The sequence below is a fragment of the Leucoraja erinacea genome, chromosome 24, assembly GCF_028641065.1.
Source record: "Leucoraja erinacea ecotype New England chromosome 24, Leri_hhj_1, whole genome shotgun sequence".
Classification (NCBI taxonomy): Eukaryota; Metazoa; Chordata; class Chondrichthyes; order Rajiformes; family Rajidae; genus Leucoraja; species Leucoraja erinaceus.
This window is the reverse complement of record NC_073400.1, coordinates 19,148,348-19,171,144: the sequence shown is the minus strand read 5'-3', so window position 1 is coordinate 19,171,144 and position 22,797 is coordinate 19,148,348. Positions and strand designations below refer to the sequence as shown.

Sequence of the window (22,797 nt, the reverse complement as noted above, 5' to 3'; positions counted from 1 at the left end):
ACCGACGGTGTGGAAGCAGTGGTGCAGGAGAGAAACCCCGGGCGGCACCGGCCTCCTCAACCCCCCACCGCCGCTGCTCCCCAGCCTGGCTCCCTCTTCATCGCCGCCTCCCTCAGCCTGGGGCCCGGACATACAGGAGAGGCTGACCCTGCGAGAGAGAGCCGCAAGGGCGGTGAGACTGGATTGTGGGGAGAGAGTGGAATCGCGAGATTCATGCAGGGCTGTACAGTTGGTTTGAGATTTGCTAAAGAGCGCTGCGGGGGGAGCGGGGCAGTGGGAATAGTATTTGGGATTGGCTTGCTTTTGAAACGGGTTGTATGCAAAACGAAACATTTCACTGCACCGAGGTACATGTGACAATAAAGTATCATTGAGTCATTGGATTAATTAGGGATGTGGTGAGAGTGGGGCAGTCGGGTTACAGGAGCAGAATTAGGCCATTTGGTCCATCAAGTCTACTCCGCCGTTCAATCATGGGTGATCTGGCTTTCCCTCTCAACCCCATTCTCCTGCCTTCTCCCCATAACCCCTAACACTCAACCCCTAGTACTAATCAAAAATGTGTTCATATCCGCTTTAAAAATATCCATTGACCTGGCCTCCACAGCCTTCAGTGGCAATTAATTCCACAGATTCACAGAAAAATATTCCTCCTCATCTCGTTTCGAAAGGTATGTCCTTTTATTCTGTGACTGCGTCCTCTGGTCCAAGACTCTCCCACTAGTGGAAACATTCTCTCTAAACATACCAGAGAGTAAAGTCCCAGTGCCAATAATTATGTCAATCATCTCTGGGATCATTCTCATAAACCTCTGGATCTTCTTCAATGCCAGTACATCCTTCCTAAGATATGACCAAAACTACTCAATACTCAAATGTGTTGAATAGTGCCTTTTGAAGCCTCAGCATTAAATCCCTCTTTTTATATTCTAGTCCCATCGAAATAAATGCTAGCATTGCATTTGCCTTCTTTACTACTGATTTGACTTGTAAATTCATTTGTTTGCAACCTGCACCTGTACTCCCAAGTCCTTTTGCGCCTTCGATTTCTGAATTCTCTCCCCATTTAGAAAATAATAGCTAACGCCTTTATTCCTACTACCAAAATGCATGACACCACACTTGCTTGGTGCATTCCATCTGCCACTTCTTTACCCACTCTCCCAACCTGTCCAAGTCATTTTGCAGGGTCTCTGCTTGCCCTACCCTCCCCCCCTCCCCCCCCCCCCCCCCCCCCCCCCCCCCCCCCCCCCCCCCCCCCCCCCCCCCCCCCCCCCGAGCTTCGTATCGTCTGCAAATGTAGCCACAAAGCCTTCAATGATATGCAACGTGACGAATAGCAACCCCAGCACTGAACCCTGTTGAACGCTGCTTGTCGCAGGCAGCCAACGAGGAAAAGCCCCCTTTTTTGCCACTTTGCCGTGGGATTATAATAATAATAATAATAATAATAATAATAATAATAATAATAATAATAATAATAATAATAATAATAATAATAATAATAATAATAATAGTTATTGTCATTGCACATCAGTGCAACGAGATTTAGTATGCAGCTTCCAACCGATGTAAAGAAAAGTAAAATAAATAAGCTGTGTGACGTGACCATCCGAGAAAGACAGTCCAGGGGGGATGGGGGGCACTCAGCAGGGCCGGTTCAGAGCCGCTATAGCTCTGGGAATAAAGCTGTTTCTGAGTCTGGAGGTTCGGGCGTAGAAGGCCTTGTAACGTCTGCCGGAGGGAAGTAGTTCGAACAGTCCATTACAAGGGTGTGAGTAGTCTTTATGGATGCTGACGGCCTTCCTGAGGCACCGTGTGTGGTAGATGCCCTCCAAGGCTGGTAGCGGTGTTCCAATAATCCTGTGGGATTGATCAGGGCTGTGGGGAGAATGGGGCAGTGGGAGCAATCTCCCACCCTGCCTGTTGCTCTGAACATTAATAGACCATTATCTGTTTATTTGCACTTTATCCGTTTATTTATTCATGTGTGTATATATTTATATAATGGTATATGGACACACTGATCTGTTCTGTATTCATGCCTACTATATTTTGTTGTGCTGAAGCAGAGCAAGAATTTTTATTTTTTTAATTTTATTTAATTTTATTTTATTTTTATTAGAAGTACGGTAAGTTACAATAATACACAACACATATGTCTTAATACATTTTTTTGTACCGCTTCATTTTTTTAGCTTTAAAAAAAAAGATAGAAGTAAAGAAAGTAAGGAAAGTGCGCAAGAGTCGTGAAGGTGCAGGAGAGTGTTAAGAAAAGAAAGCCCCTTAGAAAAGAAGTTAGAGAAGGAAGTAAAGAAAGAAAGTAGACCCAAGAAAATGAAAAAGAAAGGAGAAACAATCGCTCTATTATAACATTAAACTCCGCAGAAAGGGGACTACCAACCAAGTCTGTTTTTGTTGTTTGTTTTTTTTTTTACCCCCCGTTGCCAGATTCTGGTACCTTTTATTTATTTATTTATTTATTTATTCCATCTATCCATCTATTTATTTATTTATTTATCCATTATTTATTTATTATTTATTTATTTATTTATTTATTTATTTATTTATTTACTATTGCACCTTATGCTTGTAATAGTTCCAAAAACGTAGACCACGTATTTTGGAAGTGGTCTGGTTTGCCTGCTAAGAGGAATCTCATCTCTTCCAGATGTAGTGTTTCAAACATACTTGATATCCACATTTTTATTGTTGGTGTAGGCGCATTTTTCCAGAATTTAAGTATGAGCTTTTTTCCCATTATTAGCCCGTAATTGAGTAGATTCTTCTGAAACACGTTTAGTTCAGGGTTACCTTCTGATATTCCAAAAATGATCCATTTTGGTTTTGGTACCAGTTTTATTTTAATTAATTTTGTAAAGATGTCAAATATTTCATTCCAGAATTTTTGGATTTTTGTACAAAAAACAAAAGAATGCGCTAGGGTAGCTTCTTGACACATACATTTATCACAGATGGATGAGACATTAGGGAAGAGTTTATTTATTTTAGTTTTTGAATAATATAGTCTATGTAATGTTTTGAATTGGATGAGAGTATGTCGTACGTTGATCGAACATTTATGCACCTGTAGTGATTATCCCAGCTCTCTTTTGAAATTTGTATAGCTAATTCTTGTTCCCAGTCTCTTCTAATTCCATCAGTTGTGGGTATTTCTATGTTTAAGATGATGTTATATAAGTACGATATTAGATTCGCTCATTCCGCCTTTGTCTTCATTGCTTCATCCAGTAAGTCTGTAGGCATATTATGATAGTCTTTTGTGTATTTTTTCAGATAATCACGAATTTGAAGATATTTAAAATATTGATTCTTTTTATTTATTTTTTATTAGCAGTACAGTTAATTACATTAATACATCGCATATATCTTATTACATCATGTTGTACCACTTCATTTTTTGAGCTTTAAAAAAGATAGAAATAAAAGAAGTAAGGAAAGTAAGCAAGAATCGTGAAGGTGCAGGAAAGTGTTGGGAGAAGATAACCCCTTAGGGAAGAAGTTAGAGAAGGAAGTAAAGAAAAGAAATAAGACCCTAGAATGAAAAGAAAAAAATAGCGTTTAGCCTCACTGACACTGGAGGATGCCGAGGACAGAAAGGTCAGTGTGCTTTGGGTTTGGCGTGCTTGCCCTACATTGCTGTCCCTCCCTGCACTGGTATGCCTGCCCTGGATTTGCAACGGTCCCATGCATTAGTGCAACTGGTTTCTGCATTAGTGCGCCTGCCCGACATTAGCGTTACACCCACTTGTACTTGCAACTCAGCTCACGCGACCGTTGCATTGGTGTCCCCCCTCCCCCCCTGCATTAGCGTCCCTGCCGTGTATCTAATCCACCCTCTGCAAAAGTGTGAGTGCCCTGCATTAGTGTTCGCCGCCTGTCTGGGTATGTGTCCCTTCACTAGTGTCCATGGATTAGTCCTGTATTGGTATCCGCCCCCTAGCTGCATTAGTGCGCCTGCAATGCGGACCGTGCGGCTGCCGGAGAGCTATGGCCGGAGTGTGATTGCGGCCGTGCATGGGAGTGCGAGAGTGGGCAGCACCCGCCGCTTGCAGCAGCTTGCAGCCGGCGAGATGCAGCATTTACCCCCCCCCCCGGCCGCGGGCTTCCTGCCGTCCTCCTTTGTCCTGCCCTCACTCCGCTATCTACCGCTCCAATCGCCCCTTCTCCCAACCCCACCACTTGTGCTTTGATTTAGCAAGCAAAGCCCGTCCTTGCAACCAGCGACTCCTTGTACCAATGATCCCAGCGCAACCCAGAGGGAATAAAAGAAAGGAAAGTCTGCAAATGGCTCCCGGCATCAGCTGGTCTGCACAGGCACTGCTTGCCCCATTCAATCGGTAGAGCGCTTTCCTCGCAGCGTGGCATTGTGGGAAAGGATGTGGCCATTGCTCTGAAATGAGACGGGTTGCACCTAAAATATCATACAGTACGGACACACGCACAACTGACCCATGCCGACCAAGAAGCACCATTCTCTGATTTATGGACTGTTCCCAGGGACTAATGGGAGAGGGACATCAAGTGTTATCTGAGGGGTAACATTTTCACACTGAGAGGGGTGGGTGTATGGAAGGAGCTTCTAGAGGAGGTATTTGACGCAACGTTTAAGAAACATTTAGACAGGGACATGGAGAGGATAGGTTTGGAGGGATATGAGCCAAACATAGGCAAGTGGGACTACTGCAGATGGGATATCATGGCTGGTGTGGGCTGGAGGGCCTGTTTCCACATTGTAAAACTATGGTGCTGGAAGGTGATAAACTCGGTTGAAGAGGCTCTTTGGTCTGCCCGAACCTTGTTAATCTCCCAACAGAGCGAGTTGTCTGTCAGAGTATGTTGCTGACAGGCCCGCTCTAGACTGCAGGAGTAGGTACTGATGGATGCACTGAAGCTTGGTGCAGCCATCACCAGGGCTCAGTGGGGGACCACAGTCTAAGGTCCTTCCGCTGCTGCACAGTGGTGGAGCCTCCCCTCGAACGAGAAAAGGGATATCACCCCAGGGGGGCATGAGTAGCAAGGGCCCCTGGTACAATGATATTTCCCTGAACTACACTGGTGGGGGGGGGGGGGGGGGGGACGGATCCTCCTCGTGATGGATGTACATTAAGGTAACGTAATGCAGCTCTCCACTCCAGCTGATCAATGTGTATGCCTGGCCCATGTGGAGAGAGCAGCGTGCCATTCTCCAGCAGTTCTCACCGCTGTTGGCGATGTTCCGGACGGTGACATCAACTGCTTCATCCATGCGGCGGGATGATCCAGCGGCGCCAACAACAGACTGGACATTTCCACGCTCCTGATGGATCTAGTCAAGGATGCAAAGCTGTGCGAAGTCTTCAGCAACCCTTCGACGGATCTCAGCTGCGATTCACCTGATTGAGGCCAGATAGTTTAGCCCAGTCCCGGATAGACTTACTCTTCACATCGAAGGCCATCAGGGTTAGACTTACCATTGTTCCTCTGACCACTGCCTTGTTCAGGCTTCCTGTCACCAACAGGAGGACCAGAAGGCAAGCAGAGGTATGTGGAAGTTAAATGTGAAGCTGCTGACCCTGGAGAACATTGAGGGGCTAAAGAGGGACTACGCAGGTTGGAGAACCTTGAAGCCCTTCTTCGACTCCCCGACATTCTGGTGGGAAGTGACCAAGAAGAACATCCAGAGGTTTTTCCATCCTCAAAGGTGTACAAAAGGCAAGAGGGAATTGTGCCAACTCCAGACAGGTTGATGGCAACTCCTCCTTCTGCAGTCGAGGAGAGTGGTTGTTTAGTTTAGTTTAGAGATACATGGAAACAGGCCCTTCGGCCCACCGAATCCACACTACCTACAATCCCTGCACACTAACACTATTCTACACCAACTAGGGACAATTTGCAATTTTACCGAGGCAATTTCCTACAAACCTGTACGTCTTTGGAGTGTGTGAGGAAACCAAAGCACCTGGAGAAAACCCACGTGGTCACAGGGAGAACATATAAACTCCGTACAGACAGCACCCGTAGCCGATGGTTCATTCTACAGCAAGACATTGATCCCAAACATACCGCTAAAGCAACAAAGGAGTTTTTCAAAGCTAAAAAATGATCAATTCTTGAATGGTCAATCACCCGATCTGAACTCAATTGAGCATGCTTTTTATATGCTGAAGAGAAAACTGAAGGGGACTAGCCCCCAAAACAAGCATAAGTTAAAGATGGCCGTAATACAGGCCTGGCAGAGCATCACCAGAGAAGACACCCAGCAACTGGTGATGTCCATGAATCGCAGACTTCAAGCAGTCATTGCATGCAAAGGATATGCAACAGAATACTAAACATGACTACTTTTATTTACATGACGTTGCTGTGTCCCAAACATTATGGTGCCCTGAAATGGGGGGACTGTATGAACACTGCTGCAATTTCTCCATGGTGAAACCAAAATATGTTAAAATGGCCTTTATTAAAATCTGACAATCTGCACTTTAACCACATGTGATTTTTTTTCTGTTACAAATCTCAATTTGTGGAGTACAGAGGCAAATAAATAAATGGTACACAAAAATGCTGGAGAAACTCAGCAGTGCAGCAGCATCTATGGAGCGAAGGAAATAGGCAACGTTTCGGGCTGAAACGTTGCCTATTTCCTTCGCTCCATGGATGCTGCTGCACCCGCTGAGTTTCTCCAGCATTTTTGTGTACCTTCGATTTTCCAGCATCTGCAGTTCCTTCTTAAAGGCAAATAAATAAATGATGGTTCTTTGGCCCAAACATTATGGAGGGCACTGTAGATACATGATACGGGAATAACATTTAGTGCAAGGTAAAGCCAGCAAAGTCGGATCAAGGATAGTTGTGGGTCACCAAAGAGGTCGATGTTAAATCACAGGACTGCTCTCTGGTTGTGATAGGCTGATTCAGTTGCCTGATACAGCTGGGAACAACTGTTTGCACTGTTCTTGTTTTGTATATTGTATATATGTTTTAATAGAGGCAAAGACATACAGCATGGAAACAGGCCCGACGGCCCAACTTGCCCTCACCGGCCACTTGCCCCTCTCAATTTCCCAAGATGCGATCAAGTCCAATCCAAACTAGTTTGCAAAATTTGGTCAAAATGAAAAAGGAAGTGCATGCAAAGTTTAAGAGGATAGGGGCCTTTGGACAGACAGGGCCTTTGGACAGACAGGGCCTTTGAGTCATATAAAGAAAGGAGGAAAGTACTCGTGTGACTAGAAGGGCCAAAAGGGGCCATAATATGGCTCTTGCTTGACGGATTAAATAAAATCACTGAGTATTTTATACCTACTTTATAAACAAGGGTTGGTTGAACCATTCAAGTAGAGAGGGAATTTGTGCTGTGAGTCTGGGGATGTAGGCGAGGCACTAAACAAATACTTTGCATTTGTTTCCACCAAGGAGAAGGGCATAGTGAGATCAGTGTGGGGAATGCTAATATACAAGGCCAGTTTGAGATTAAGGAAGCGGTGTTGGGGCTTTTAAAGAGCATTAAGGTGGATAAATCCCCAGAACCTTGGATTCTATCCCAGGTTATTGCGAGAGGCAGGAGAGGAGATTGTGGGAGCCTTGAAGAAGATCTTTGTGTCTTCTCTAGCAACAGACAAGGGCCTGGAGAACTGGAGATATTCCAAGGTATTATAAACCAGTGAGTCTCACATCAGTAATGGGGAAGCTACTGGAGAGGATTCTCCATGATAGGATTTACTTCCATGTGGACGAGAATGGGATAATTATGGACAATCAGCATGACTTTGTACAAGGCAGGTTATGTCTTACTAACTTGATAGTTTTTTTAAGGAGGCGACAAAGGTGATCAGTGCGGGTAGGTGGTGAATGTTGTCTACATGGATTTTAGTAAGACATTTGATTAACTCGCCCATGATAGGCTGATCCAGATTAAGATGCATGAGATGAACAGTGGCTGGGTTGTACAGATTCAGAACTGGTTTACTGATAGAAAACAGAGGGTTCTGGTGGAAGGACAATAATCCGGTGGTCTATGACCAGTGGAGTTCTGCAGGGATCTGTGCTGGGACCTCTGCTGTTTGTGATAAATGACTTGGACATAAATGTAGATGGGTCGGTTAGTAAGTTTGCAGATGACATTACCATTACTGGGATTGCAGACTGTGAGGAAGCTCAAAATATACAGAGAGTTATAGATCAGCTGTGGAAAGGAATGGAGAAATGGTCGATGGAGTTAAATCCGGGCAAGTGTGAGTTGTTGCACTTTGGAAGATCAAATATAACGGGAAAATATACAATTAATGGCCTGACCCTTAACAGTAGTGTTGTACAGGGAGATTTTTGTGTCCAAGTCCATACCTCTCTGAAAGTGGCAACACCAGTATATTGAATGGTAAGGTATATAATAAGCTTGCCTGCACTTAGTATAAGAATCCGGAAGACATGATGTAGCTTGGTTTGGCTGCATTTCTAGTTTTACAGTTCTGGTCGTCCCATTATAGGAAGGACGTAGAGGCTTTCGAAAATGTGCAGAGGAGGTTTACCAGAATGTAGCCTGGATTAAGCAGTATTGGCTACAGGGAGACTTTGGACAGGCTTTGGTTGTTTTTTCTGGAACACCAGAGGATGTGAGAAGTATATAAAACTGCTAGAAGTATATAAAAATATGAGACATTGATAGGGTGGTCAGTCAGATCCTTTTCCCCAGGATGGAAAAATCAAATACTAGGGGTGGGGGGGGACACAGCTTTCACGTGAGGGGTAAAGTTTGAAGGAAATGTGCAAATCAAGATTTTACAGAGGATGGTGAGTACCTGGAATATGCTGCTGGGGGCGGTGATTGAGGCAGATACAATGGTTTGTTTTTGGATAGGCACACGGGTATGCAGGGAATTAATTATGAATTTTTTGCAGGCAGATAAGATTTGGTCTTGGCATCATGTTCAGTACAGGCATTGTGGACTGAAGAAACTGTCCTTGTGCTGTATTCCATGTTCTAAACTCCATTAGCCATTCCTTAGTCCATTTGCGCCTGTGTAATTTTTAATAACTATCTGTGATACCATGCATTTTAATGTCATATGCAAACTTACTAATCATGCCAAATCTTTGCAATGGACTCTGTACCAATCCCTGAGGCATACCACTAGGCTTAGGCCACCAGGCTGAAAAACAACCTTCCATTATCACCCTCTGCTTCCTTCCATGAAGCCAATTCTCTATCCAGTTGGCTAGCTCTCCCTGGATCTCTTGTGATCTAACTGCCCAGAGCAGCCTCCCACGTGGAACCTTATCAAAAGTGTTGCTGAAGTCCATTTAGTCAATATCTATACATTTGCCCTCGTCATCCTTTTCAGTTATTTAGATTCGTTGGAACATGATCTTCTACGTACAAAACTATGCTGACTATCCCTAATTAGCACCCATCTATCCAAATACATTTACATCTTCTCCTTCAGAATCCTTGCCAGTTTCCTGTTATCCCACGTTCATATCCATTCCCAACATACTAGGGGCAATTCATCCACAGACCCACACATCTGTGGGATGTGGGAGGGAACCCGAGCACCGAGGAAGCCCACGTGGACACAGGGAGAATGTGCAAACTCCACACAGATAGCACCCCGAGGTCAGGAAGGAACCCTGGTCTCTGGCACTGTGAGACATCAGCTCTACCACCTGCGCCACTGTGCTGCCGTGTGAGCAAAGATGATTCGTCACCACCGTGCCGCAGTCTGCAAAGGCAGCAAGATGTCACATTCCACCCACCCTCATTCTCCGCTCCGTCAGAAAAATAAATGCAGGCTCAGCTCCAGAGACCAGGGTTCAATACCGGCACCCAGCACTGTCTGTATGGAGTTTACACAATCCTCTCTGTGATCTCCTGGATGCTCCGGTTTCCCCCCACATCCCACAGACAGCAGGTAGGTTAATTGTCTGCTGTGAATTATTCCTCATGTATGGGTGAGGGGTAGAATCTTGGGGGGGGGGGGGGGGGGGGGTTGATAGGAGTGTGCAGATGATGGGTTACAGGGAAGGAAGTGAGTGGATTGGGATTGCTCTGTGAGCTAGCAGACTCGATGGGCTAAATAGGCTCAGTGACTATAAGACGACAGTGGCGCAATGGCTAAGTGTTCGGCTTGCCGGGAATTGCTCTGTGTGTGTCCTAGACACTTCACCCACCTTTGCCTGTGTGTAAATGTAATGTAATTATGTGAAGCTTTTGGGGTCAATAGTTGCTGAAAAAATGTGCTATATTGATTATTATATAATCCTGGCTCTCTCTCCCAGCCAGCACCACCACCACCACCTGTGCTATCTCTCCTCAGCTCATTCATTTCTCCCTTCTGTGACTTCCAATGCTTTTGCTTGTCCTGATCACTGTCTTTGAAACCGTCTCTCTGGTTGTCTCACCACAGATGCTGCCCAACCCGCTGTGTACCCACCTTTATTTCAGGTTTTCAACCTCTGCAGCCGTTTCCAACAACGAGCTAAGGACAAATGCAGGAGAGGCCATTGTTCCTACTCCATCACCGCACGGCTGATTATTTTACCCCAGTCGCACTCTTCCCTCACTGACCCCACATCCCTTGATTTCTTCAACAATCCCAAACCTGTCCTGAATCTCCTCACCACTGAGTCCCCACAGCCTCTGGGGGAGAGAATTCCAAAACTCCCCCCCGTGGGAGAGACATTTCTCCCCGTCTCTGCCCAGAACGACAGACCCCTCACTCAGGGGGAAACGACATCCCCACACCCACCCTGTCGAGCCCTGGAAGGAGTTTGGAGGTTTCAGTGAGATCTCCTCTCGTTCTTCTAAACTCCAGAGAGGACAGTCCCAGTCTGCTTCCTCTCACCTCCTGGGCCAAACCCCCCCGTTCCCGGGAATCGATCCGGTGACTCTTTGCTGCACTCCCTCCCTCACCTGAACCTCCCTCCTGTGGGGAGCCCAGACCTGTCCACACTATTCCAGCTGTGGTCTCTCCCTGGGCCCTGGATAATTGGAGCGAGACATCTCAACTCGTGGACTCAACCCCTCTCGCAGTGAAGGCCCACAGACCGTCCCCCTCCTGACTGCTGCTCTTCCTGCAGGGGAATGTCCAGTGAGAGGTGCCCAGGGACTCGGCTCCCTCTCCATCCCAACCTTGTCCCGTCTCTCTCCGTCTAAAACTTCCTCCAGCTTTTTTTCCATTTCCTTCTGCTACAGATGGGATCACATTTCCCCATCTGCCCTGTCCTGCCCCCTCCTTCACCCTGTCTACATCCCCAGAAAACCCCCTTCTCTTCCCACACCCCACATCACACTTAATTCCCTCGACCAAACCTTGCCCCTTTTCACTCCCCTTGGCTGAGATCACTGTGTCTCTGCGTCCACCACCTTCCCCACAGAAACACCACTCCAGTCTTTGTGTCATCACGTACTGTTTTAATTCACATTATACAGAGGAGAACAGCGGTGCCATGCTAAAGGGCGATTGATCGGTGGAGGTAGTGTGGCCCACCCTCACCCCCTGACCCGGGGGCTGACCTGGGAAGAGGCATTCGAGGGCGAGCTGGAGGGAGGGGCATGGCAAGGGGATCTGGAGGCAGTAACTTCACAACATGGGCGACAGTCCCACTCATCCCACACTCTCACTCATTCCTTCTGTCCCACACTCTCTCTCTCGCCCTATGCATTCACTCTCCTCTCCGCTCACTCTTCCTATTTCCTGTTCATTCTCGCTCCATTCCCTCAATCACCCTCTTTATTCGTTCTCTCCCCCTCACTTCTCCACCACGGCTTCATTCACACTCAGCCTCTCTCTAGAACTCTCCCCCTCTGATTCAATCACTCTCTCGCTCTCTCTATCGCCCTGCCTCATTCATCCTCTCTGCAACATTCAGCTTCACCGTCTCATTCACTCGTTCTCTATCGCTCCCTCAATCACTCCTTATCATCCTCTGCCTCATTTCCATTCTCTCTGTCACTCTGCCACTCCTCCCATCTCTCTCCCTGCCCTCACCCCCGCCTCACTGCCCTCAATGACTGTGCCCACTACACACCCGGCTGGTGGTTTGGATTGTCGGGAGTTTGGCAACTGGTGGGAGGAGGGGGAGGGAGCCTCACGGGTCCTCCCAGCTACTGCCCTCCTGCCCCTCCCTGCCAAGTGGAGGGATGAGAGAGTGCCCCCTGGCTGCACAGGTCGGCTCCCCCCTGCCCGTCCCAGCTGGGGGGTGCGGGGAAGGCTCCCTGCAGGCAGAGCTCAAAGTTGGAGAGGCCCAGGCCCAGGCCGAAGCCAGCGATGTCGAAGCTGGAGAGGTGGCCACGACAGAGGGGGCAATGTGAGTCCTCATCACCGGCCGCCGGCCCCTCACCCACCGCCGGTGCCACAAACAGCTGGCGGCAGGCGGCGCACTGCACCGCCCGCTCTCCCTCGTGTTGGGGCTGGTGGGCCAGCAGCTCCGGCCATGAGCCGAAGCCCCTCTTGCACATGCCGCACTCGAAGAGGGCCGGGGCAGTGGGGGTGGTGGAAGGGGCTGGGGTCTCTGCCAGCCGCTGTGTGCCCGTTGCCAGTTGCTGGGCCCGTACCTCCTGCAGCTGGCGCTGGGCATCAGCCGCCAACTGCTGGGTGCGGGCGTCTGCCAGTCGCTGGGCCGCAGCTCTGGCCAGCTGGTCGGCCATGGCTGCCTCTGGCCCGTGCACGTTCTGGTGCTTGCTCAGGCCGCCGGCTGTGTAGAAGCGGCGCTGGCACACGCCACACTGGAAGGTGGGCTCACCCGAGTGCTGCCGCTCGTGCAGGCGCAGGCGGGCAGCACTGGGGCAGCGCTGGGGGCACAGGCGGCACTGGAAGAGGCCCCCGGGTGTGGCAGCGTGCGTCAGCCGATGCTTGGCCAGCACGCTGGCCGTGTAGAAGCCCTTGGAACAGAGCGGGCAGCGGAAGGGTTTCTCGCCAGTGTGGGTGCGCCCGTGCACGCCCAGCTCGCTGGAGGTGTAGTAGCGCTTGGGGCAGTGGGTGCAGGCGAAGGGCTTCACCCCGGTGTGGGTACGCCGGTGCTTGGAGAGGTCGCCTGAGCGGTAGAAGGACTTGCCGCAGAGCGGGCAGCAGTACGGGCGCTCGCCGGTGTGGGTGCGCCCGTGCACCCGCAGCTCGCTGGCCGTGTAGAAGCGCTTGGGGCACTGGGAGCAGGGGAAGGGGCGCTCCCCGCTGTGGAAGCGCGCGTGGATCTTCAGCTCGCTGCCGGTGCAGAAGCGCTTGCCGCAGGCGGTGCAGCCGTGGGGGCGCTCGGCACCGTGAGTGCGCTGGTGCTTCACCAGGTCGCCCGAGCGGTAGAAGCGTCGGGGACACTCGCTGCAGCAGAAGGGGCGCTCCCCGCCGTGGGTCTGCTGGTGCCGGCGCAAGTCCCCCGAGGTGAAGAAGCACTTGGTGCAGTCGCCACAGGCGAAAGGGCCGCTCCCCACTGTGGAAGCGGCGGTGACGGGTCAGGTTACTGCTGGAGTGGAAGCGCTTGCCGCACAGCGGGCACTCGAAGGGCCGCTCGCCGGTGTGGGTGCGCTGGTGCTCCAGCAGGTGCCCCAGCCGGCCAAACCGCTTGCCACAGGCGGTACAGGGATGCGGGCGCTCGCCAGTGTGAGCCAACTGGTGGGCTCGCAGCTCGCTGGAGGTATAGAAGCGCTTGGGGCAGAGATGGCAGGGGTAGGGCCGTCGGCCACTGTGGAAGCGCTGGTGGGACGAGAGCTCGGAGTAGGTGGGGTAGCAGCGGCCACAGATGGCGCATTCGAAGGGGCGGGGGGCGCCGTGTCGGGGCCGGTGAAGGGCCAGGTGGCTGAGCGTGGCAAAGGTCTTGCCACAGACGATGCACTCGAAGGGGCGTTCACCGGTGTGGGTGCGGAGGTGCCGCTCCAGGTGCGAGGGGCAGGCAAAGCCTTTGCCACACTCGGGGCAGGGGAAGCGGTTAGGTCGGCGCGCTGCCTCTTCCCCTCAACCTCACCCTCACCCTCACCCAGCTCGGCATCCCTGAGCTGTTCTGCCGTCCCGTTCTGGCCAGTGTGTGAAGGATCCTCACCCTCAGCATCGTCCGCTGACCCTGGGAGAGCAGAGAGCTGCGGGGAACCCCCAGCCATCTCCAGGTAGGGGTCAGGGCTGGGCTGGAGCGGGAAGAAATCCTGGTGTTCCTCATCCTCTTCCTCATCCCCCATCCCTTCCTCTTCCTCTTCCTCCCCCTTCTCCTCCTCCTCCTCCTCCTCCTCCTCCTGCTCCTCCTCTGTGGGGGTCCACAGCAGCCTACCCGCAGGTATTGGGGGCTTCGGGCACTCCCCCTTCTCCGGGATGGGAGGGTCCCCTGCGAGCGAGGCCGGTGGTGTGGCGAGAGTGGACGCGCTGGTCTGCTCCTCGCCTGGACCCTCCCCTTCGACGGGGGAGGGGAGCTCCTGCTGGATGTCGGGGGTCCGGGACAGCTGAGGGCCCGGCGGGGACTCCATCACTGCAGCAAGAAGCAGAGGGTTAGGACATGGTAGTTGTGGAGAGAGTTTCGGGTCACCCACCGACACAAACAGCACCGACCCCCCGCACTCCACCATCACCGCCCCTCCCACCGCACTCCACCATACCCCTCCCACCCCGCTCCCTCGTCGCCCCACTCACAGTACGGCGTTCCCTCACTGCGGAGATCCCTCCTACAGTGCGACACTACCCCAGTGTTGCCCCCCCCCCCCATAGTGCGGTGCTCCCTTGTCATCCCATCCACTGCACAGCACACCTTCTCATCCCTTCCACTGCACAGTGCACCCTCTCTGCCCCTCACCCAGTGTGACGCACCCTCACTGCCCCTCACCCAGTGTGGCACACCCTCACCACCCCTCACCCAGTGTGACACACCCTCGCCGCCCCTCACCCAGTGTGGCACACCCTCACCGCCCCTCACCCAGTGTGGCACACCCTCACCGCCCCTCACCCAGTGTGGCACACCCTCACTGCCCCTCACCCAGTGTGACACACCCTCACCGCCCCTCACCCAGTGTGGCACACCCTCACCGCCCGTCCCACAGCACGTTAATCCCTCACCGTGTGATGCTCCCTCACTTCTGCGGCGAGGAAGAGTCCATGCTCTCTGCAGTCTGCATGCAGTGTGAGAGGTTGCAGCCCCTGTCCGACTATCTGAAGGGGCTGCTCCTCACATTTTGGCTACATTTTAGCCCCACGTTCCTGATATTTGGGCACCCGGTACAGAGGGGGGGGGGGGGGGTCTCCCTGTCGGTCTGCTCCTGGGCCTGGCCAAGATGGCCATTCGCGGGTCCAGGCAGCGGGCAGTCGATGGTCACGCAGAGGTCGGCTGCCCGCCCCTTTTCCGGGGTTACGTCCGTGCCCGCGTGTCCCTGGAGAGGGAACACACGGTGTCAACGCGGACTTTAGACTCCTTCCGTGAAGGCTGGTCGCCGCGGGAGGTCGAGTGTGTTGTTGATAAAGTTGGTGATATATTAATTTGATGACCGTTAGTTTGTAAACTGTCAATATAGGCCGTCTTTCATTGTGTTAATAGGCTGTCTGCTTATTTTTATTTTTTGTAAATAAAAGTATTTGTATAATAAAAATGTTTTTTTAAGTGACTCTCCCTCACTCTCCCACAGTACAGCCCTCACTCACCGCCTCTCCCACTGCACGGCGCTCCCTCACTGGCCCCTCCCAATGCACGGCGCTCCCTCACTGGCCCCTCCCAAAGCGTGGCGGTCCATCAGTGGCCCTCCCACTGCCCTTCTCCCCTGGACCCTGCCTTCACTCACCAATGCGCCTCTCTCTATTCCAGTGGTATACTTGTTCCGGTCAGTGGTGGGATGCTGTATCCGGCTCTCCTTCTCCTTGGTCCAAGGGTCCTGCAGGCGAGGAGACACTTTAATTGGGATGGGGAGATTCTCAGTGTCTGTGTTATGCCCCTCCTTCACCACTGCTACTGCCCGGGAGTTTTTGCTGCAGTGTGGGGCATAGGACCCTCTCTCTCTCTCTCTCTCTGTGTCTCCCCCTCCGTCTCTTGCTCTCCTGTCCCCGCCTCTCTGCCCCGCCTCGCACTCCCATTCCCTCTGGCCCCTGTCTCCACTCCCGCCCCCACATACACACTCCCTGTCCACTCATTCCTCCACCTCTTTCTGCCACTGGTTTCACTCTCAGCCTGACCTCTCATTCCTCCTATTCTCTCTCTGCTCTAGTCTATTTCTCTGTCTCTCCCCCATTCCCGTCTCTCCCTCTCTCTCTCTATGTCTCGCCTCATTGTTCCAATGTCTCTCTAACCCTGTCCCAGTCTTTCCCTATACTTCCTGTATCTCTCTTTCCTGTATCCCCTCACTCCCCATTTCTGTGCTCTCTCTCTCTCTCTCTCTCTCTCTGTCTCCACCTGTCTCTCTCTCTCTCTCTCTCTCCATCCCCCATTCTGATTTATCCGTCTTCCACTCTCCTGTCGTTGTCTCTCCCTGCCCCTATCTCCCTTTCCCTGGTCCCCATCTCACTGGGTCTCTCTCCCCCTCGTTCCAGTCTCTTTCCCTCCTCCTGGCCCTCTCCCTGGACACTCTTTCACCAGTCCCAATATTTCTCTCTTCTCGTCCTGGTCTCTCTCTCCCCCTACCTGTCTCTCTTTCTCTCTCTCCCTGTCCCTCTCTGTCCATCTCTCCCAGTCTATCTCACTCCCTGTCCCCGTCCCTCTCCACGTCCCTGTCTCTCCTTCCCCCACCCCCTCACCCCCTCCCCTCCCCCCCCCCCCCCATCCTGGTCTCTCCCTCTTTCCCATCCCCTTCCTGTCCGGTCTCTGCCCTCGTCCCCGTCCCGATCTCTTTCCCCATCCCCGTCTCTCTCTATCCTCGTCTCTCTCCGTCCGTCTCTCCAGTCTCCACTTCACCTCTCCCTGTCTCTCTCATTTCCATCTCTCTCCCGTCAGACTCTCTCTCCTTGTCCCACTCCGCCCGACCTCCCCCCCTCCCCCATGTTCTGAAATCTCTCTCTACCCGTCTGTCTTTCTCTATCCCAATCCCCTTTTCCCTCTTTCTTCCCGTCCTAGTCTCTGCCCTGGTTCCCATCGCACTCTCTCGTTGTCTCTTTCCCTCACCCATCTCTCGTTCCCTCACCCATCCCAGCTTTCTCTCTCTCCCCCGTCCCAATCACTCTGTACCAGTCTCTCTCACCCGCCCCAGTAGCCAGTTCCCACTCTCGTCCTTGTCATAGCCAGACAGCATGAAAACAGGCCCTTTGACCCAACTTGCCCACACCAACGGCATCTACACTATTCCCACCCATCTCCATTTGGCTCACATCCCAATAAACCTAGGCTATTAATGTACCTGTCGGAATGTTCTGATAGTATCTGCCTCAACTACTGCCTCCCCTGGCAACATCCTTGTAAATCTTTCCTGCACCCTTTCCAGCTTTCCTGAAACAGGGTGAGCAAAACTGAACACAATACTCTAAATGTGGCCTCACCAATGTCATAAAACTGTAACGTGACCTCCCGACTTTTATATAATACTCTGCCTGATGAAGGCCACTGTTCCATAAGCCTCTTGACCACCCTATCTACTTGTGAAACCACTTTCCCTCAGTTCTACAACCCTCCCCAAAGCCCTGGCATTCGTTGTGTAGGTCCGGCCCTGGTTTGACTTCCACTCTCCCTCCTTGTTCCAGTGCCTCTCTACCTCTTCCTTGTCTCTTTTCTGTTCTCTTCCATTCCCCTCTCTCTCTTTCTCTCGTACATTCCTATTTTTCTACCTTCCATCTCCCATCTCTCTTCCCTTGGTAAATCTATTTTTCTGCTCCCCTTCTCCAGATCGCTCTCTCTCTCTCTCTCCCCCTTTTCACACTGTCTCCCTCTTTTTGTTCCTCCTTCCTGGATTCTGTCCAGTCTCTCCTCCTCCTACCTCTGGTCCCTGCTTCTCCCCCTGTAACTCACTCTACATACTTCTCTCCATACCCCCTGATCGCTTTAGCCACAAGGGCCGTATCTAACTCCCTCTTAAATATAGCCAATGAACTGGCCTCAACTACCTTCTGTGGCAGAGAATTCCAGAGATTCACCACTCTGTGTGTGAAAAATGTTTTTCTCATCTCGGTCCTAAAAGACTTCCCACTTATCCTTAAACTGTGATCCCTTGTTCTGGATTGGTCTTGTTCTGAACAATCTTCCTGCATCTAGCCTGTCCAACCCCTTAAGATTTTGTATGTTTCTATAAGATCCCCCCTCAATCTTCTAAATTCTAGCGAGTACAACCCGAGTCTATCCAGTCTTTCTTCATATGAAAGTCATAACATCCCAGGAATCAGTCTGGTGAACCTTCTCTGTACTCCCTCTATGGCAAGAATGTCTTTCCTCAGATTAGGAGACCAAAACTGTACGCCATATCCAGATGTGGTCTCACCAATGCCCTGTACAACTGCAGTAGAACCTCCCTGTTCCTATACTCAAATCCTTTTGCTACGAATGCTAACATACCATTCGCTTTCTTCACTGCCTGCTGCACCTGCATGCCTACTTTCAATGACTGGTGTACCATGACACCCAGGTCTCGTTGCATCTCCCCTTTTCCTAATTGGCCACCATTCAGATAATAGTCTACTTTCCTGTTCTTGCCACCAAAGGGTATAACCTCACATTTATCCACATTATACTGCATCTGCCATGCATTTGCCCACTCACCCAGCCTATCGAAGTCACCTTGCAGCCTCCTAGCATCCTCGTCACAGCTAACACTGCCCCCCAGCTTAGTGTCATCCGCAAACTTGTTGATATTGCATTCAATTCCCTCGTCCAAATCATTAATATATATTGTAAATAGCTGTGGTCCCAGCACTGAGCCTTGCGGTACCCCACTAGTCACTACCTGCCATTCTGAAAAGGACCCGTTTACTCCTACTCTCCTGGCCATGTCTTTCTCTCTCTTGCCCCACAGCCCGTCCTGGTTTTTCTGTCTTTCTCTCTCCCATCTCTGTCTGCCCCTGTACCCATCTCTTTCCCCCATTCCTCTGGTCACCCTCTCTCTCTCCCTGCCCATCCCAGTCTTTTCCCCCCATTACCCCAATTTCACTGTCCTCCTCTTTCCTGTCTCTCTTTCTCCCCCTTCTTACAGTCCACCTCACTTTCTCTCCCTGTCACAGTATCCGTCTCTCAACTTCCCAGTCTCTCTCTCACACACGATATCCCAGACACTCCCCCTGGTCCAGTCTCTTTTCCCACCCTGCTCTCTCTCACCCCCCCCATCCTATGCTCTTTCTCCTCACTATAGGTTGTCTCTTTTTTCATGCTTCCCTCCCATGCTCTTCCCTGCCTCAGGTTCTCTCTCAGTCCCTCTGTCCCTTTACCTCTACCACTGCCCTTCGTTCCCTCTTTCTGTCCCTGTCCCAATCTCCATGACACTCCTGACCTGGTTTAATTTCCCAGTTTATCTCCCCGTCTCTCTCTCTCTCTACCTTTCCTATCTCTCTGTTCCGGATTTCTCCCCTGTTCTGGTCTCTCTCTTTCTCTATCCTACTGTCCCATTCTGTCTGTCTCCCCCTGTACTTTGACTCCCCCTGTTTAAGTCTGTCTGTCCCGGTCTCTCTCTTTCCCAGCCTTAGATCCTCTCTACATAGTCGTAGTCTCCCTATTCCCCTAACCCAGCCTCTCTCTCTTGACGGCCCTCTCTGGACTCTCCCTCACTCCCTGTTCCACTCTCCCAGCCTGCCCCCCCCTTCTCTCTCTACCCCATACTGACCTCTCTATCTCTCCCTCACCCGGCCCCTCTCACTCCTCTGTCCACGTCTCCCCCTCTCTCTCTCCTATCCCTGTCTCTTTCACTCCCGCCTCAATCTCTCTCTCCACATGCCTCTCTCTCCCCCTATCCTGCCCCCCCCCCACGTCTGCTTGTCCCTGTTACACTCTCTACCCCTGCCCCAATCCTCTCTCCTGCACTTCCAGTCTCTCCCCCCAGTTTTGAACTATTTCCCACCCTGGCCTCTCTCTCCCCCATCCATGTTTCTCTGTACCCCCTGTCTTTCTCTGACCTGATTCCTTTTTCACTCTCTGTCCCCACTCCTGTTTGTCCCTCCCCATCTTTCTCAGCCCATTACTCCCCTTGTTCCCATCTCTCTCCTGTTTACCATCTCCCCTCCCGGATCTTTTTCCCTGCATCCTGTGCTGTCTCTGTCCCAGTGTCTCTCTAACCCTCCCCCTGTCACCCTGTTCCCCTGTCCCAGTCGCTCTCTCTACCCCCATCCCAGCCTCTCTCTCTATCCTATCCCAGTCTCTCTCCCCCTGTCTTGGTGATTTCTTCCCATTCTTTTCCCACTCTTCCAATCTCTCTGCATCTGTCATAGTCCGTCTCCCTGCCCCTGATCCGGTCCCAGGCCCCCCCGTCCTCCACCACCCGTTATTCTCCGTTCCCTCCTCCTCCCCCTCTCTCTCCCGCTTCCCCCCCCCCCCCCCCCCCCCCCCCCCCTCCTCCTTTCCGTTCTTTCCTTCACTGTGTGGCGGTCTCTCCCCTCTCAGGACTCTCTCGCCCTGTTCTAGTCTCTCTCTGTCCACCCATATTCTCCCCATCACAATCTCTCTGTCTTTCCCTCTCGACATGTTACCTTTCCCTCGCCATCGCTATAACCCCCTCCCCCCTCTGAATAGAAGGAATGGGTTACATCGCAGGTCTGAAGAAGGGTCTCGACCCGAAATACCACAATGCCACCCATTCCTTCTCTCCAGAGATTCTGCCCGAGTTGCTCCAGCATTTTGTGTCCGTCTCTCTCTCTCTATCTCTCTCTCTGTTTCTCTCCCCCCCCCCCCCCCCCGCCCAGATGGTCTCTTACTCTCTATCTGTGTGCAGTTTCTGTCTCTTCCTCTGCCTCTCTCCCAGCCTCGGCCATCCCCCCCCCCCTCTCTCCGGTTACAGCCTCCCCCACCCCCTCTCTATCTCTCTCTGCCCCTCCCCCTCTCTGGTCTGCTCCAAGCTTGGCTCCGGCCTGTGGTGCCTCCCTCTACTGTCGGGAAGCTGGGAGGCCTTTGTTTGGCCGGGGTGAGGCAGGGCCGCCCGCTGCGGCTGCAGCCATCCCCCCCTCTCCTCCCCTCCCCTCCCACCCCACCGCGGTGCCAGCTGAAGGGGAGGGGGGGGTCCGGTCTCATCCCATCCCGGCGTAGCCCCCCCCCTCCTCCCCCGTCCCCCGCCCGGAGCAGCTCACCCAGGCCCAGCTCCCGTCCACAAGCTGCAGAGCCTCTCGCCGGGCCGGCCAGGCACGACTGGCCCATCCCCCCGCCGGAGATGGCCACCCCTTCCCCCCGCCCGCCTCCAGCCTCCCCCCCCCCCCCCCCCCCCCCCCTGCACACGCTCACCCCGCACAGGCTGCTCGCCGGGCCCGCACAGCACCGTGGTAGACAGGCAGTGACAGGAGGGGGTGGGGGGCGAGGGGGGTGGGAATGAGGGGGGGGGGGGGGGGTGGAGATTGAGGGCGATCCGGGGGGGGGGGGGGTAAAGATGGAGTAGTAGAGGTGGGGTGAATGGAGTAGAGGGAAAGGGGTACAGAGGGGAGTGGTGGGGGGGGGCGGGGTGTAGAACGGGGGGGGGGGGGAGTGGAGGAGAATAGAGAGGGGGTAGAGGAGGGAGGTGTAGAGACGGGGCAGAGGTGAGGTGAGGGGAGCGGGGGTGGAGCCCAGACCTCTCGCGCAAAGCGACCGTTCTCGCCCTCTGGTGCGTTCGGTACCTCAACCACACCCCCCCCCCCCCCCCCAATACCATCACCCCCCCCAATACCATCACCCCCCCCAATACCATCATCACCCCCCCCCCAATACCATCACCCCCCCCAATACCATCACCCCCCCCCAATACCATCATCCCCCCCCCCAGTACCATCACCCCCCCCCAATACCATCACCCCCCCCCAATACCATCACCCCCCCCCAATACCATCACCCCCCCCCCAATACCATCACCCCCCCCCCAATACCATCACCCCCCCCCCAATACCATCCCCCCCCCCCAATACCATCACCCCCCCCAATACCATCACCCCCCCCAATACCATCACCCCCCCAGTCCCCATCACCCCCCCCCCCCCCCCCCCCCCACCCCCCCCCCCCCAATACCATCACCCCCCCCAAATACCATCCCCCCCCCAATACCATCCCCCCCCCCCAATACCATCACCCCCCCCCCCATCACCATCACCCCCCCCCAATACCATCACCCCCCCCAATCCCATCACCCCCCCCCCCAATACCATCACCCCCCCCAATACCATCACCCCCCCAGTCCCATCACTCCCCCCCCCCAATACCATCACCCCCCCCAATACCATCACCCCCCCCAATACCATCACCAACCCCCCCCCAATACCATCACCCCCCCAGTCCCATCACCCCCCCCCCCCCCCAATACCATCACCCCCCCAGTCCCATCACCCCCCCCCCCAATACCATCACCCCCCCCCAATACCATCACCCCCCCCCCCAATACCATCACCCCCCCCCATCCATCACCCCCCCCCCCAATACCATCACCCCCCCATCCCATCATCCCCCCCCCCCCATACCATCACCCCCCCAGTCCCATCACCCCCCCCCAATACCATCACCCCCCCCAATACCATCGCCCCCCCCCCCCCCCCCAATACCATCCCCCCCCAATACCATCACCCCCCCCCCCCAATACCATCACCCCCCCCAATACCATCACCCCCCCCCCCCAATACCATCACCCCCCCCCCAATACCATCACCCCCCCCCAATACCCATCACCCCCCCCAATACCATCACCCCCCCCAATACCATCACCCCCCCCCATACCATCACCCCCCCCCCAGTACCATCACCCCCCCCCCAATACCATCACCCCCC

At 53.0% G+C, this 22,797-nt stretch overlaps 2 protein-coding genes across 2 annotated transcripts; both read right to left on the bottom strand.

Annotated features, from left to right (window-relative positions):
- Nucleotides 1-11,392: 11,392 nt before the first annotated feature.
- On the bottom strand, nucleotides 11,393-13,447 carry LOC129708708 (zinc finger protein 771-like; the record flags this gene model as incomplete). The annotated part of the gene is made up of 1 exon (XM_055654651.1): nucleotides 11,393-13,447. A coding segment is annotated over one exon (1,341 nt), but the record flags the coding sequence as incomplete, so codon positions are not given.
- LOC129708538 (skin secretory protein xP2-like) lies at nucleotides 13,448-21,233 on the bottom strand. Its single transcript, XM_055654338.1, has 3 exons — nucleotides 21,144-21,233; nucleotides 15,746-15,835; nucleotides 13,448-14,448 (listed from the first exon to the last, which is right to left on the bottom strand). The coding sequence occupies exon 3, from the start codon at nucleotides 14,444-14,446 to the stop codon at nucleotides 13,448-13,450; it is 999 nt and encodes a 332-aa protein (XP_055510313.1). The 5' UTR covers nucleotides 14,447-14,448; nucleotides 15,746-15,835; nucleotides 21,144-21,233.
- Between the last annotated feature and the right edge of the window lie 1,564 nt (nucleotides 21,234-22,797).